Source organism: Eurosta solidaginis, chromosome 1 (assembly GCF_040869045.1).
Source record: "Eurosta solidaginis isolate ZX-2024a chromosome 1, ASM4086904v1, whole genome shotgun sequence".
NCBI lineage: Eukaryota > Metazoa > Arthropoda > Insecta > Diptera > Tephritidae > Eurosta > Eurosta solidaginis.
Window position 1 is genome coordinate 391,219,633 of NC_090319.1, and position 17,638 is coordinate 391,237,270.

Sequence of the window (17,638 nt, forward strand, 5' to 3'; positions counted from 1 at the left end):
GTTCGCAGTCTGCTGTTCTTCCCCTCAACAGTTCTCGGTCTGGGTCAGTGGTCCAGACAGCTAATAACACATCGTCTTTAACAACAACAACAACAGCTCCCGCTGCACCTATCTCTTCTTCATTTGCGTCTGTCGCTTCGTCATCGTCCGCTACCACCAGTGAGCGTGCTCGTGATAAATCTGCTGCTGCTAATACCAATGCCAATGCTTTTGAAAATAATTCTGCTGCCGCTAACACCAATAATGCACGTAAAGTTGTTGTTGGTACAAGAACAAGTTGTGAGCTTGATATCGCTGCTCGTCTGGAATGGTTTCATGTAGGATCGTTCAAACCGTCCGTAGAAACTACTGACATCACTACGTATATAGCAAAACATACTTGCATCAAAGAAAACTATATCATGCTATAAATTAATAAAAAAAGATGTAGCGGTAGAGACAGTAAGTAAAGTAAACTTCAAAATTGGAGTTCCGTCCTCAGATAGAGCAAAAATTATGGACTCGGGGCTGTGGTCGTCAAATGTCAAAATCCGACCGTTTGAGTTTTTCCAAAAGTTTGTCTCGACAGAGGGAGGACAGTGAGTGATGCGCCTATCACAAATCCAAAGCTCCTAATATATTATCACAATGCCGGTCGTCTGCGTACAAAAACAAAGGAGCTATTTCAATCGGCAGCGACCCACGACTTTGATGTCATCATACTCGTGGAAACTTGGCTAACTGCAGATTTTTTATCATCAGAGCTTTTTGATCGTTTTTATAATGTCTATCGAAGGGACAGAGTACTGCAACCGGGGTAACAAGAGGGGGCGGTATTTTGGTGGCTGTAGCATCTTCTCTGGCAAGTCGTGAAGTGCAACTACACGTTAATGATGCCAACATTTAGCAAATTTGTATTTCTGTAAATATAGGAGAAACGTTCCTTGATAGTATAAATGAAATTTTCTTTATTGCTAGTTACATCCCACCAAATAACAATTATGGAATGTACAAGTCACATATTGATAATATCAGCTTTATTATTGATTCTCTATTACCTCACCAAACGCCCTGTATTTTGTGTGACTTTAATCTGGGTTCTATTCAATGGGTGAGCGATCGTGATGACGGCTTTTTAACCCCCTTTACATCTAAAAAGGATGTCGAGGACTTACTTTGTGATACACTGTACTCCTTTAACCTATCTCAAATTAACGACATTGGAAATGATTTAAACAGAGTGTTAGATCTAATTTTTATAAACAATGATATAACCTGTGATATTTATAAGTGTGATATGCCACTCACCTGTGAATCGGTTCATCACAAAGCAATCTCTATCCAGTTCTCATTCTATAAATACGATAATAACTCCATTGAACCCAAGTACTACTTCAATTTTTATAAGGCGAATTTTACGGCTCTGAATGCGTTTTTCGACTCCATTGATTGGAATTAATCTTTGAGCAATTAGACTTATCAAATATGTATATGAAGTTCAAGAGCGTAGTAGAAGAAAGCCTTAACTTATACGTCCCAGCCCACAGAAAAAAGAGATCTTTCAATCTCCCATGGTACACAAAAGAACTTTTGAGGTTAAACAACCAACGAAACAAAGCGCATAAAAAATTTAAGAAAACTGGCTCTGCTGACGACGAAGCAAAATTTGCTGAGTGCAGGAAGAAATTTGAATGCTTATCCAAGTTCCTTCATGATAAATATATTAATTCGCTTGAGACTAACATAAAAGCCAACCCGAAGTCTTTTTGGGTTTTTGTTAACTCAAAACGAAAATATAACGGTATGCCGAAATCAATGGAGTTCGGAGGCAAAGTTGCTTCCTCAACTCAGGAAGCATGTGAGCTCTTTGCCGACATCTTCGGGTCGGTATTTAACAGGTTCCGGACAGTTAGTACGTCATGTGATACATCTGCCATAGTGGAGTCTGTAAATATTGGTCAGTTCACGGTTACAGAGGAAGAAGTCCTGGAGTCCCTTATGAACCTTGATGTATCTAAGGGGGCTGGATACGATCTTCTGCCACCCTTGTTCTTAAAGAATTGTGCGGTTTCACTCTATCCGCCTCTTACTAAAATCTTTAACAAGTCCCTTGAATGTGGTAATTTCCTTGACGAATGGAAAGTGGCATTCTTATCGCCAATTTATAAGTCTGGCTCTCGAAACAAGGTAGACAACTATCGACCCATTGCTAAGCTATCCATCATCCCAAAGCTGCTGGACAAAATTGTAAATGACCAGCTATTTGCAGTTTTTAAAAACTATATTGTCCCTCAACAGCATGGTTTTTATCCAGGGAGATCCATCAGCACAAATCTCACAATATTTGTTAATTTTGTGGTTAATGCGATTGAGGACGGCGAACAAGTGGACACTCTGTACACTGATTTCGTAAAAGCTTTCGACAGTCTCAATCATAATCTTTTACTTAATAAACTCGAGAAACTCGGAATCCACTCCAACGCTCTAAGTTGGCTTGAGTCGTATCTCCAAAACAGGAAATTAATAGTAAAGATCGGCAGCAATCTCTCCAAGCCTATAATCGCTACATCAGGAGTACCACAAGGTAGTCATCTGGGCCCTTTACTTTTTTCTTTATTTATAAATGATATCTGCCAATGTTTTAAATTTTATAGTTGCTTGATGTACGCTGATGATCTAAAACTTTATTACAGAGTTAAACACATTAGCGACTGCATAGAGCTACAGCAAGACATCTTGGAATTGATAAAATGGTGTAATAGTAACGGTCTTTTCTTGAACTTCTCCAAGTGTAACATTATCACATTCACTCGGAGAAACGCATGCATAATGAACAGCTATTACTTTAACGATAGCGACTCATTCAATCGTACAACTACTGTTAAGGATTTAGGAGTATACTTAGACTCGAAGCTTAGATTCGAATTTCATAGGGAGTACATAATTAGTGCTGCCAATTAAAAAATTCGGCTTTCTCAAACGTAATTCCAAAGACTTTTGATCCGCTAACGCTGAAAAGTCTTTATCTAGTCTTTTATCTAGACCTCACGATAAATATTGATAAAGAAGCCAAAAGATTTAACTATGACATATATAGAAAGTCAACGGCCACCGACACAATAATACACAATACCTCAAATCACCCTCAACATCATAAAAATGCAGCATTAAGGCACTTGGTACATAGACTTGAAAGAACACCTCTTACACAAGAGGCATATAAGAGGGAACTTGAGGTCATATATAATATCGCTGCAAACAACGGATATAAAAAAGCACTAGTAGATAAGCTCAGAAGGACAAATGGAGAACCAAAAAGAAATAATGTAAAGGAAAATAATAGCTGGACGACTATGACATATACTGGAAAAGCAACATATAAATTGGCAAACTTCTTTAAAAAATACAACATTAACACAGCATTCAAAACATCGAACAATCTAGGGCGAAAACTAAGAACTAACATTAACTCAGAGGATCCGTTTAGCAGCCACGGCATATACAAGCTTACCTGCGGATGCCAGCATAGTTACATAGGACAAACAGGACGGCAAATAAGAACGAGGTTCAGAGAACATATTAGAGATTACAACAAAAAAATACGAAATCCAAACATTACACCCGAGTCTAACTTCGCGAATCACATGGTCGAGAATGAATGTTCCCCAGCAAACATCAATAAAACAGTTAGGGTTCTTCACATACAAGAAAAGGGCCGACGTCTCAACGTACTCGAAAACATGGAAATCTACAAACAGAAAACATTCGACGGTAGAATAATAAACGAACAGATAAACACAATTTCTGACACAATATTCGAGCCTTTAAAACTTGTTTACAGGAAACAACTTAATCACACAGGTACGACAGACAAACACACAACAACAAATAAACACAAAACAATTAACACACCAAAACAAAAAACCGACAAAGAAGGTCAAACGACTAAAATCACAGATTTCTACCTACCCCAGTCAGCCACACAAATCGATTAGTAAACCACCCTCGGTTCTGAACGAACACACAGCACATACACTTAACTAAATATACACAAGCATCAATTTGACAATACCTGCTCATATACCTACGAACTATAAATACAGGACAAATGACAACAACAGATCAGAACGAAAATCGACACTGATGATGGCACAACGCCGAAACCGGTTTGTCTCAAAACCAAATTTGACAAGGGATGACGGAAAATCGTTCCAATATACATCCTTTACATTAGCCTTGTAAGATCCACTTTGGAATATGCCTGCATCATTTGGGACTCAGACTTTGTAACACATTCCAGCCGGTTAGAAAGAGTTCAAAGGAGATTCACTAAATTCGCCCTTCGACGAATGTTCACTTTTGAATCGATGCCATCTTATGCACTAAGATGTAGAATTTTAAATATTCAGTGCCTTAACATTCGAAGGAAAATTTGTGGTATTTATCAAAGACATTTACGACAACAAAATCGATTCTCCGGAACTACTTAATGTGCATTTTGACAGCGCTCTCTCGAAACAAAGAGTTGCAAATCCATTAATCTATGACTAAAAGCACAAGATATTTTTCGTTGTAAACAAATATATTTTTTTTGCGTTTCAATGTTTTCCGGAATCATAGATTAGATTGCTACGAATCTTTTGTTTACGCTCTCATATTTTCGCTCTCACGAGGGATTTATCTTCTAGTTGTTGCTGGCAACAATCACAGATAAATCCCTCGCGCCAGCTGAAGCGGGTACCAGAACAAAAAATATGCCAGCCAAAACGAAAAACGGGCCAAAAATTTCGGTAAAATTTAGTTTGACCTACAACTGTAGAATAGCGTTCAAAATTTATGGGAAAAATTATAAAAATACTTGCTTTAGTGTATATATTATTAGTTCGAAGGCGGAGGGTAAATATTATTTCCCATTCAAAAGTTTATCACTAAAAACAGGTTTTGTAAATATAAAGTCCCGATGCAACCAGTCCATTTTGCTCACAGAACCTGGAACGTCAGACATGTAGGATAAGCCCTATCCATTAAATAATGTTAACTGTTATATCATAGGTCCGATTTACTGAAATTTCAAAAGAATATATGGTTTTCACTGCGAGTTAAATGCATTACAATATTTGACTAATTAATTTAATCGAAATGTAAATTTTACTTAGATTTGTTTATATTTAAGGGTTGGATTTTATATAAGGTGCCACGATTTTCAAACTTTTGCTGAGAGAGGGTCCTAAAAATCACAAAATTATCATCCGCAACTCTAGGAAACTCTTAGTTTATGAAATATAAGCTTTTTAATTTCCAAATTTAGTAAAATTTCAACTTAAGTCCTGCACTTAAAATTCGGGTCGCACATGTCGATAGCGGTATCAAAAGACGCGTATTTGCGTCAAGATTCAGAATCCGTTGTTTATCTCGTTTAAAAGTTATTCGCGGAAAACCCGTCGGTACTATTGTCGCTTTTTTCGTTGTTGCAATTAAACAAATGACGGTGGTGAATAGTGTTACCAGCTCCGCAACAATATCTTTTTATCTTGGTAGAACATTATAAGGTGGTGGCACGTCGACATAAATGCAAACAAATATACACTATTAATGTATTTTGTTTTTGTAAAACACTTTTAATAATTGTAGTCTAATATTATTTGGGGTGCTGCGCAGGAGGGTGTACTACGCAGAAGGATATCACCGCGGCGGTAGCCACGGTTATACCACAAACCGGACTTGGCATGGCGTAGCCCAGGGTTATTTTTTATAAGCGCGGCCGAAGGCCGCCTGTGCAGAAAGGTGTTCTACGCAGAATTACCGTTGGAATCAGCATAAAAATCTCTATAAAGTCCAATTTTTTTATTATTTTTTTACAATTGTATGTATTCTGCCTTTGTTCCAATTAAATACATTAATTTCAAATTATTCAGAGAATTACAAAACAAAATACATTGATAGTGTATGTTTGTTTGCATTTATGTCGACGTGTCACCACCTTATAATCTTCTACCAAGATAAAAAGATATTGTTGCGGAGCTGGTAACACTATTCACCACCGTCATTTGTTTAATTGCAGTTAAAAAGATATTGTTGCGGAGCTGGCAACACTATTCACCACCTTCATTTGTTTAATTGCAACAACGAAAAAAGCGACAATAGTACCGACGGGTTTTCCGCGAATAACTTTTAAACGAGATAAACAATTTAGTTTCTGCTTTCGGATTCTGAATCTTGACGCAAATACGCGTCTTTTGATACCGCTATCGACATGTGCGACCCGAATTTTAAGTGCAGGACTTAAGTGAAATTTTACTAAATTTGGAAATTAAAAGGCTTATATTTCATAAACTAAGAGTTTCCTAGAGTTGCGAATGATAATTTTGTGATTTTTAGGACCCCCGCCACCCCTCGGAAAAAAGAAAAGTTGGAAAATCGTGGCACCTTATTCTAAATATTCCCCATATTTAACTCTAACTAGTCGTATTATTGTAAAATAAGTTTAAAGAAATAAATATTTTACGACTATCATTTTATTATATGATTGAAACTATAATCGCCGAAATGTATGTCTAAAATCCCCGTATTCAGATCTATTCATTTTTGTTTGGAGTGGCATCATTGACAAAAATGTGCATTTGACAGCGCTCTCTCGAAACAAATGCCGTCATCCAGTGAGTTTTACAGTTCTGGCTCACGCTCAATTCTCACGGGAATGCTCTGAATCATTGAGACTTGAGAAGCAGATGTCGTGAAATTTTCGCACACGTGAAAGTGATAGGCAGATGTCGCCGCTGTTTTTCATTTAACTCATACGGCGAAAGGCTAAGCAGCGACATCTAGTCTTGAAAAAGTAGGTTTTTAAAAGGCAGCGTTGCCAAACTAAAAAGAAGTAGTTAACAAATTATTTGGCTCACAAATTGAACCAGACTTCTATCTGGATTTATCTGGCTCAAATCGTTGTTGTTGCATTTACATGCAAAATTATTTATCTGGCTCAGGATTTTGCCACCGGATGATGGCTAAAGAGTTGCAAATCCATTCGTCTATGGTTGCATTTAATAAAGCCACTTCAAAATATCCACACTAATATTTAATTATTGTCCGTGATGACCAGTTTTTCCATATTTAAATGATAATAAAATACGAAGAAGTTAACTGGAAAAGTATTCTTATTGAAAATGTCCTAAAAATTTAATAATAAAAAAAGCAAATGACAAATATTTCAACATCCCTGTTCCAAAAATTGTCATCGTTCTAAATAAGTGTTGTCAATGTGTCACATAAAAGGCTTGCATTAAATGTACTAGCCTACATTTGCACGTCCTCAATTGGTGATTAAATAATTGAAGAAAAGGCAATACATTGTAAAAGCTCTTAAGTTCCTCTGTATATTCTTCCTAGCGGTATATGGTCAAATATTGTATCTATACTGGTTTGTGAGTTTGCAAATTGCAATAGGAATATACTATTTTCTAAGAAAAATATCGTTCTAAACACAATTGTTTGTAATTACAGCCATTTAAAGTAGGCTATAGGTAGTTGTAGCCTTTTTGATAGCAAGGAAATTAACTTTGAATACAAATCTGCTCAAGTAAGAGAGAATTCAACCAAAACAATTCTTCAATATTTTACCAATGCCGTGCTATAAAAAAAACTGTAGTCCGATGAAGCCAGTCAATCTCTTTGTGGGGATGGAAATTTATAACCTCTGAAGAGTTTCTCCCAATGGAACATATTTTTTTGTGGAACAGATAAAGGAAAACGGGGAAGGTGAATCAAGTGAATAGAAAAAGCCTGAATCGCCGTAGGACGATGCCATGGAAATAGATATATGTTTATCGAAAATCTCGGAATTAGGAAGCTCCAACGAAATCGCCGATAGACATATGCACTTTGATGTATTTAAATGACTTAAACTCAAGTATCTGTTTTTGTTATATTATCGACAAAAATATCTATAATTTACTCTATTTGGTCAATGCACAATGCGTTCATTTACAAAATCCATTCTACAACAATAGCAAAATAAGTAGTAACATTTTGATATACAGAAAGAAAGCAATAGATTGTCTGTTCGAAGTTTCAGCCAAATTCGACTATTTCTTCATGTCTTTGGAATACTTTATATAATCAAGAGCCCTATGGTTTTATGTAAGCAAGTTATCCGCGAGATTTACCTAAAAAGGAAACCTATCAACTCACAAGAGCCTAAAATTTTTTGATCTCAAACGATTAATTAAAAAAAAAATCAACCCAATTACGAAGTACACAAAATCTGCTATGAAGTACTATTTCTAATCAGTCTTATGTTCGGCCACAATGAAGATGATTTAAGACTTTCCTGGTTTATAATTAACTACTTGTTTGTTTGTTTTCGAAATGGTACCATCGCAATATATGTTTCTTTTTTTTCAGTTTCTCTTAAACAAACATAATGATTGATATTCAATAATTATAAGCCTGTGTTAACCTCATGAGTTCTTAAATATTAAACTACTTGAATAATTAGAAAAGGATATTTTTCCTATTGACCAATTTTACGCATTTTTGCACCCAACTCCTAAATTGATTTAACATATCTGATGGCAATGAAAGTATACAAAAAAATAACCTTGGGGAAAAAGTATATAGTACTGAATGGAAATAAAGTGTGCATTCATTTCAAGTTTACATTCATAAAAGATTGGGAATGGTTCCCACATTTACACTCTATATTGAATTATTTTTTACCACTCAATAACACATATACTTCAGCTTTGAGTTAAAGTATTTTAAGCCATTCAGGAATGGAGATTTATAATATGAAACCAAAATATCACAAATTTGTAAAAGAATGCTGAGAGGATGCACACTCAATTGATTGAATCTGAAGAAATAAAGAAATAATTACATACTATTCTACTCTAATTATATTATCTACTCCTAATTGTACTATATAGTAATAGCACTGCTTGCACTTGCTTAAGTCCGAACACTTGCACGCACAAGAATTCCGCTATACTTAAATGGTTATTATATGCTTTAAATACATACATCCATAAATGCATTTTTTAATATTTTGTTGCTTCTCCCACTTCTAAGTTGGGAGAAACTGCTTTGACAAATTGTAATTGCAAAGCAAAGTAGGTCACCGACTGATACATCAGCTGATGGTACAGCTAATAAGCAATCTACGGTATTGTGCAGTGAAGAATCGGCGACCGTTAAAGCGCCAAATACACGACACGAACATTTCCGCGAACATTCCGCAATCTTGTTCGCAGCTTTGGCCATACACCATACGAACTTTTGGCCGAACATTAGTTCTCTTTCAGACAGCGATGAATACGGACAACAATTGTGCTGCAGCAATATTGCTCGCTGTGGCAATTAAGCGTAAAAAAAGAGAGAAGATCGCAAAAAAAGAATTTGGTGCAAAGAATGGTTTAAAAAACGAGCAGTTCTTGGACAAAGTGAGCTTATTAAAGAACTGGAATTCACGTCACAAAATGATTTTAAAAATTACGTTCGTATGATCTTTGCTTTTTACTTGCCACAATGATGGCAAAGATTTATACATTTCAATAAATTCACTCAGAAATTTTTTATTTCCATTTTACTTTTCCGCGCACGTCTGTTCCGTTCAGAAATTACTACGATTATGAGCTATTTCGCCATATACGCACGAACAGTTCGCGCAAATGTTCGCCAAAAATTAAAATATTTTAACACTACAATAATACACGACAGAAAAGGTCGCAGAAACATGACATAAGGGGAATGTTCGCGGAAATGTTCGTGTCGTGTATTTGGCGCTTAAATCAAGTGATTTGCACAATTGGTTTGTACATATGTACGTATGTACAATGAAATGTATGTATAAATATCGAATATTGTAATTAGGGTGACGTTGGCTATTTAGCTGATTTTTCTTTCTTCTTTTCTTGCTGGACTGCGACATTGTCACATCGATTGCGGTAAAATAAATTATAATACAAAATATTAAATCTTGGCTTTTTATTTGGACGCAATTGGCATAAGCTTCACCCCTTACTATTTGGCTTAACCGTTTTGGATTTTACAGCGGAGAATTTACACTGGCTTTATCCAGCTCGGTTCTTTATGCTGTGTTGTTTAAGTTGCTTCAGAGGTTTGGCGAACTGTATCTCATTTTATTTGGCAAGTGGCTGCTAAAAAGGCTTATAGTTCCGACACATAAGCAGTTTTTCATATAGATGAGTTTAACACAAGCTTATGCATTACGAGTAGATTTCACGTATTTTAACGGTAGAATGAGCGACACTGGCGCCACCTGACATTGAAAAGTAGCCATCTCCCAAATTTTGTTCCAAGCAAATCATAAGAAGAAGAATTTGACATTTGCTTTGGCTAAGGGTGTTGGCACACTTTGAAAGTGAAATTATTTTTCCTACTGTTTGGTGTAAATTTTCTAACATTTTTCGCAATTAAAAACTGCAATATAACAATCGATTACGACACAAAATATGTTAGCAAGTATTTTTGTTGTGTAGGGAGAATGCTTATAACAGTGCTTCGCGAAATTTTGTATGTGAATGGGCAAGGCGTAATAAACTTCAATTGCCAAGTATGAAGTTCCTTCATATTTACAAACGCAACATCTAGGTAGATTGTGGCGATATTATTGCAATGCATAAGCTTGTGTTGAACGAATCTATATGAAAAATGTCATTCTGTCACGGCCATTAGCGGCTACGAAACAGAATCTTTTTACAGCTCTGGTATCTGGTTCACGCGTCATTGGAACGTAAATGTTGAAGAGTAAATATCGATATATCTGATGAGCCGATATGTTTCAGGCAACTCTAATGAACATATTTGTCATAATATTTACAATAAATGTAAAATTGTGTCAAAAGATAATCTTATATATTATGCGTCGCCGTGCTGGCTTAGGAGCAATACAACAGCAGCAGTTAACTGCTGAAAAGTACAAAGACAAAGGAACCGATCTGCAGGAATCACAATTTGAACAAATGACCAAACAAATGGAGGTTTTCCGCGTAAAATTAGAAGAATTTTCAGTTAAACACAAACAAGATATAAGGAAAAACTCACAATTTCGGAAGCAATTTCAAGAGATGTGTGCCGCTATAGGCGTTGATCCGCTTGCTACTGGCAAAGGATTTTGGAGTGTTCTTGGAATCGGAGACTTTTATTATGAACTAGGCGTACAAGTAGTTGAAGTATGCCTGGCATCAAACCATAACACAGGTATACGAATATTTGTGTGATTAAAATTTTACTCAGTTTGAGGTCATTGAAGATTTGTCTATAGTTTAGGGCTCGGCTTTCAGTAATGAGTCGCTCATTTGGTTACAGCAAAGCTCATAGTTTTACACTAACAGCCCACAAGCTTGTTGTTGTTTTTATTGTGTTAACAATGCTTCGCCCTATTCAATAGGTGCAAACACTCAGGTTAGCATCAAAGTCCATTAGCGGGCTTCATAATGACGCCCCCCACTACCTTCCAGCAGCCCTGCTGCTCAGCAAGCCACAAAAAGTACCCGCTGCTGCTGTTGTTGTTGTTGTAGCAGTGCTTCGCCCCACCTAACAGTTGCGATCGATCACAAATTGTCAGCAATTTTCTCTAACGGGAACCAAGGAAACTTGCTGTTTAAACAGCGGTAACCATAATGAAAGGGGTGTTAGAGGCGTTGGTTCCACATTACAATTAAAGAGATGGTTGGTTGTTGTTGTTGTCATGTGGGGACACATTGCAAGCGGGGCATACATTTTGTATGTCGGGGTTGATTCTGGATAGGTAAGAGTTTAACCTGTTACATTGTCCAGAACGAGCTAGAGTGACTCGCGTTTCCCCGGGGAGTATGCGTTCCTCTTCCGCAAGTTTTGGGTACTGTTCTTTGAGTACTGGATTCACCGGGCAATTCCTGGCATAAAGGTCCGACGCCTGTTTGTGGAGTTCACCAAGGACCTACTTGTGTTTTTTTGCTTGTTGTTGTTGTTGTTGTAGCGATTAGGTTACTCCCCGAAGGCTTTGGGGAGTGTTATCGATGTGATGGTCCTTTGTCGGATACAGATCCGATACGCTCCGGTAACACAGCACCATTAAGGTGCTGGCCCGACCATCTCGGGAACGATTTATATGGCCACATTAAACCTTCAGGCCATCCCTCCCTCCCCACCCCCAAGTTCCATGAGGAGCTTGGGGTCGCCAGAGCCTCGTCTGTTAGTGAAACGGGATTCGCCGCCCGAAGGTGAGGTTGACAATTGGGTTAGAGAAGCTATATATTGCGCTACACAACCCCTTGAATCCCTGTCTTTTTGCTTCTTACGGCTGAGTTCTCAGGTGCCGTGTTTCCTCAAAATGCTTACGGAAATGACTCCTTAAGCCCCTAGGCGGTGTTGGCTCATCAATCAGATGTCTGTTGGGATGCCCAGGTTTCTCATTTCTCTCCCTAATGGGGAGTATTCTCGCCTCATTATGTAGCTGGTGTTCTGGGGACATAAGAAGACAGCCCGTAGCGGTTCTGAGAGCAGTATTTTGGCAGGCCTGTAGCTTCTTCCAGTGGGTGGTTTTTAGGCTTGGCGACCATATAGGGGACGCGTAGCATGCAATCGGCTGGCCAATTGCTTTGTATGTGGTAATGAGCGTTTCTTTGTCTTTTCCCCAAGTACCGCCAGCAAGGGATTGAGGATATTTTTACGGCTCTGGATTTTCGGTACAATTGCGGCTGCGTGCTCACAAAAATGTATATCCTGATCAAACGTCACACCCAAGATTTTCGGGTGTAGGACAGTCGGTATCGTAGTGCCATCGACGTGGATATTCACAATGGTCGACATATGGGACGTCCATGTTGTAAATAAGGTCGCGGATGATTTAGTCGGTGATAATGCCAGGTTTCGCGGCGCGAAAAAACTGGAGAGATCAGGGAGGTAGCCGTTTATTCTGTTGCAAAGCTCATCGATCTATGGGCCTGGGCCTGTGGCCATTATTGTGCAGTCATCGGCGTAGGAAACGATAGTAACTCCTTCTGGTGGCGCAGGTAGCTTAGAAATTAAACAAAAGTTGGGATAGGACACCACCCTGTGGCACCCCTTGTTTAATTCTTCTTGGTTTTGATGTTTCATTCCTAAATTGCACCGATGCCTGCCGACCACCCAGATAATTTGCGGTCCACCTTTTATCATGCACCATTCAGTGTAATACAATTTATTTGATCCTGACATCGGCCGCAGGGATAGTGTTTGAACGTCACTGCATATCTATCCGGTCAGGCGATGTAAACCTAGACATCATCAACATCTACATTCCTCCTGCCAGTTGTTGCCCAAGTGGTTATCGCCCTGATATCAGAGCACTACACACTGGCAATAATCGCATTATCTAAGGCGATTTCAATGCCCATCACGATCTTTGCCATTCCAACCTTCAGGCGGACAGCAGGCGGATCAAATAGAGGAAACGACGGTCTGCACAATAAACGGAGACGCCCCCACCTTATGGTAGGAAGCTGTTCGCCAGATCTTTCCATCGTGGGCGCAGGTTTGGTAAACTGCGTCAACTGGAAGCCGATGGTACATTGCCTTACACCTTTCGCTCGAGCGAACCGCCGACTTCATTATTACAGAGAACCGTACTTTCATCAACTTGAAGAAAGGAAAGTGGGACGACTACAAATCCTTTACAGACAATCGCTTTGCTGCCCTCCCTATCCCGACTGATGCTCGCGAAGGGGAACGTACGTGAGGGATTCAAGGGGTTGTGTAGTAAACGATCTAAAACAGTGGGACCTGGCGGCATAGCCATGCCGATGGTTAAAAACCTAGGCAAAGAGGGATTTAACTATCTAGCAAATGTCTTCAACTTGTCCCTTTCCAGCTTTGTCATCCCCGTAAAATAAAATGTCCAAGGTGGTCCCCTGGGAAACCAGCTAACATAGGAGATTTTTATCGCCCGATATCACTCCTATCGCCAGTAGCCAAGACGATTGAAGCCATTCTGCTTTCCTATTTTAATGCAAATTTGCAACTAACCAATCATCAGCATGGCTTCAGAAAATTACACAGCACAACCACCGCGCTAAATGCCATTAGTACTCAGATAAATTGCGGATTAAAACAAAAACTCCACCATAGACCAGTACTCGTTGCGTTAGACCTATCAAAAGCTTTTGTTACGGTCAACCATGGCACGTTACGGCAAGACCTGGAAGGGCCTTCCCTCACCAAAGTCTTAAAAGATGGACCGAAAAGAGGAGAGAGGGATGGCCTGAAGGTTTAATGTGGCCATATAAATCGTTCCCGAGATGGTCGGGCTAGCACCTTAATAGAGCTGTGTTACCGGAGCGTACCGGATCTGTATCCGGCAAAGGACCATCACATCGATAACACTCCCCAAAGCCTTCGCGGAGTAACCTTATCGCTACAACAATAACAACATACAAAATGTGTGTCCTGCTTGTAATGTGTCCCCACATGACACCAACCATCTTTTCAACTGTATTGTGGAACCAACGTCTCTAACACCTCTCTCATTATGGTCCACCCCTGTTGAAAAGCAAGTTTCCTTGGACTCCCGTTAGAGGACATTGATGACAATTTGTGATTGGTCGCACCTATTGGATTTGGCGAAGCACTGCTACAACAACAACAGCATAATGACGCCTAGCGCTACACTGGTCGGGTTTCTCCAGCCGGAAATCACAGCAACCAACCAGCCTCTTAAGGGGTGTCCAAGAAAAAGAGCACTTTCAAAAGGTTTGGGCCATGTAGATGCTGCTGTTAAAGGCTTCACATTACAATTTAAAATATGGTTGGGGTCATGCCATACATTCTATACAAGTAAGAGTAACCCTTGATGCAATATCCAGATCGAGGTTGGTCCAGGCCCGTGTCTCCCTTTGTAGAGTTCAACCTTATACAATATACCGAAAAGCTGGGCCAGACCCGTGTCTCCCTTTGAAGTCTGCTATCCTCTACTATAAGGCAAGTAAGAGTTTAACCTTATACAATATCCAGAACCATGTTGGGCCAGACCCGTATCTCCCTTTGAAGTCTACTTTCCTCTGCAAGGCATGAAGAGTTTAACCTTATACAATACCCGAAAAGTTGGGCCAGACCCGTATCTCCCTTTGAAGTCTGCTATCCTCTTCTGTAAGGCAAGTAAGACTTTAACCTTATAAAATATCCAGAACGAAGTTGGCCAGACTCATGTTATTGTTGTTGTTGGAGTTGTGGCAAGTCTCCCTTGGTAATCTGCTTTCCTCTTCCGCCAGGGTTGAATAATGTAAGGCAAGCAAATTTCTGAAAACGGTAGTTTTGAGTGCAGTATTTTGGCAGGCCTTTCCAGTGTCTGTCTTTAGACCCGGCCAATGGTTTTGTATGATGCTAGCAGAGTTTTTATATACTTTCCCAAGGGCTGCCGGAAAGCGACTTGAGGATTTTGTTGCTTTGTTATACTTAGAAACAATTTCGGAGGCGTGTGCCATGAAAATAAGAGTTATGTCGAACGCTACACCTAAGATTTTGAGCTGTTGTTGTTGTACCAGTGAAGATATTTGGGTGATTGTTGTTGTAGCGATAAAGACACCCCGAAGGTTTTGGTTTGGATATAGATCCGTGGCTAGGGGGCTTAGAATATACTCGCGGCAGGTACCGTAAGAGGCAACTAAAATACTGTAAAGAATCTTGGGGAAATTCCGCTTCTTTGAAACCTTCTGCTAACGTTCGAATCGCTAAACTGTTAAATAAATCACTGCAATATTCAGTATTGTAAACTGTTCTTTATTTAGATTGCTTTGGGAGTAGTATTTCACAATTATACTGCACAACCAAACTGAATACTGATTCTTCAGCTTGCGCTGCTTTTATACTCTCTGTTGCCTCGTCTGCATATTTCTCCAAAGGTCTAGACGTTTCACCTTCTAGAATCTCCTGCTTGGTACATGTATATTTGTAGTTTATACGTTTCTCATAGTCATATGCGTGTGTATGTGTGAGCAACTACTTCGGCTGATGACCGCATGTGTGTGTGTGAGGGATATCTCTTAATCGCCTTCTACATAAGAGTGGCTGCTTTATTGCTGTTGTACATTTATTTAGTAGCAGCTTAGTGATGCTAATATTCTTCACAATACGAAACTGATTCAAGGGGTTGTATAGCGCAACCCTTTCAAGGGGTTGACAGCGCAAAATATAGCTTCTTCAACCCAATTGTCAACCTCACCTACCCGTGGCGAATATTGCTACTTTAACAGCCGAGGCGCTGGCGACACCAACTTCCTCATGGATCTAGGTGTGGGAGGCCGGAATGGCCTTGAACGTTTCATGTGGTCATACTAAATACTTCCCGAAATGGTCGGCTGGTGCCTTAATGGTGCTTGTTACCTGAACGTACCAGATCTGTATCTGGCAAAGGACCATCAACATCGATAACACTCCCCAAGTCCTTCGGGAAGTGTTCTTATCCCTACAGCAACAACCACATTAAGGTATAAGCTCAACCATATCCGGGGAACTATTTAATATCACCACCTCTATGTGTGGCTGCCTGCTTTGATGTTTACATGTATATGCTAATGGTTCGATTACGCTGCTGTCGCTCATTTATTCTATGATTTAACTCACAACTTCCCGCTTGGTCAGTGTAACTCTACGAGGAGCTTGATGGATTGGCCTCGCATCGCCAGTGTCAGTTTGATGTTTTACAATGTTGGTGCGCCTGATTTGGAACCATCCTGGTCAAAGATCTTTCCGTACTCTAGGAGAAGGTGTTTTGCATTACTCTGATGGGCTTTTTCCAGCCCCGCCATCCATGCAGTGATGGCATTTGAAAGATCAATCTTTGGAGAGGCTAGCAGAGGTTGGATCGAGAAGTTTGTCTGATCGGGACAATCAAACTTAGGTGGAGGGCATTAGCATTTCGGTTCATCACAATGCTGCTACTAAATAAATGCACAACAACAATAAAGCAACCAGCCACACATATGCACATATAAACATGAAAGAAAGCAGCCACACATACATGTAAACAGCGAACCTAACAGCAAAGAGAATATTTCACATACATATGTACATGTAGGCATCAGCTAAGAGCAGAATTTATTACTCATACATACACACGCATATAACTAGAAGACAAAACGTGAATATCAGATACATAAAGGAGAAATAAATAAGCAGCTGTTCGCGAAAAGTTTAGACCATAGGAGAGGAAGGCGAACGAGGTAACAGAGAGTATAAAAGCAGAGCAGGTTGGGGGATAATGAATCAGTTTGGTTTCAACACGCACAATAATCATAATTTCCCAAAATTCGTTATAGTAGGATGAATATTTTTTAAGATTTTTGTAGGTAAAATATACTTGAAAGGCTTTCAAAATCAAGGGTGATGGACAACCTTATTAAAAATAAAAAAATGTAAGGCGCGATAACCTCCGAAGAGATCTAAGGCCGAGCTTCTCTTCCAATTTGCGTCGTGCTCCTCTTGATTTTTCCCTACAAATTGGCCGGACGGGACCTACATGTTTTATGCCGACTCCGAACGGCATCTGCAAGGCAGATGAGTTTTCACTGAGAGCTTTTCATGGCAGACATACAATCGGAGCGCTTGCCAGGCACTGCCGAGGGGCGACCCCGCTTAGAAAAATTTTCTTCTAATTGAAAAATCTTATTTCTAAAATTTTGATGTT

General features: G+C 39.3%; 1 protein-coding gene across 3 annotated transcripts in view; it reads left to right on the forward strand.

The window, feature by feature from the left end:
* Positions 1-10,752: 10,752 nt before the first annotated feature.
* lsn (vacuolar-sorting protein SNF8) overlaps positions 10,753-17,638 on the forward strand; it is a 37,474-nt gene continuing 30,588 nt past the window's right edge. The window contains exon 1 of one of the 3 annotated variants that reach the window (XM_067763549.1): positions 10,753-11,196. In XM_067763549.1, the coding sequence (XP_067619650.1) occupies positions 10,773-11,196 (424 nt within the window). In that variant the 5' untranslated portion in view covers positions 10,753-10,772. The remainder of the gene's footprint in view (positions 11,197-17,638) is intronic. The other 2 variants (XM_067763548.1, XM_067763547.1) reach the window with 2 other exon arrangements.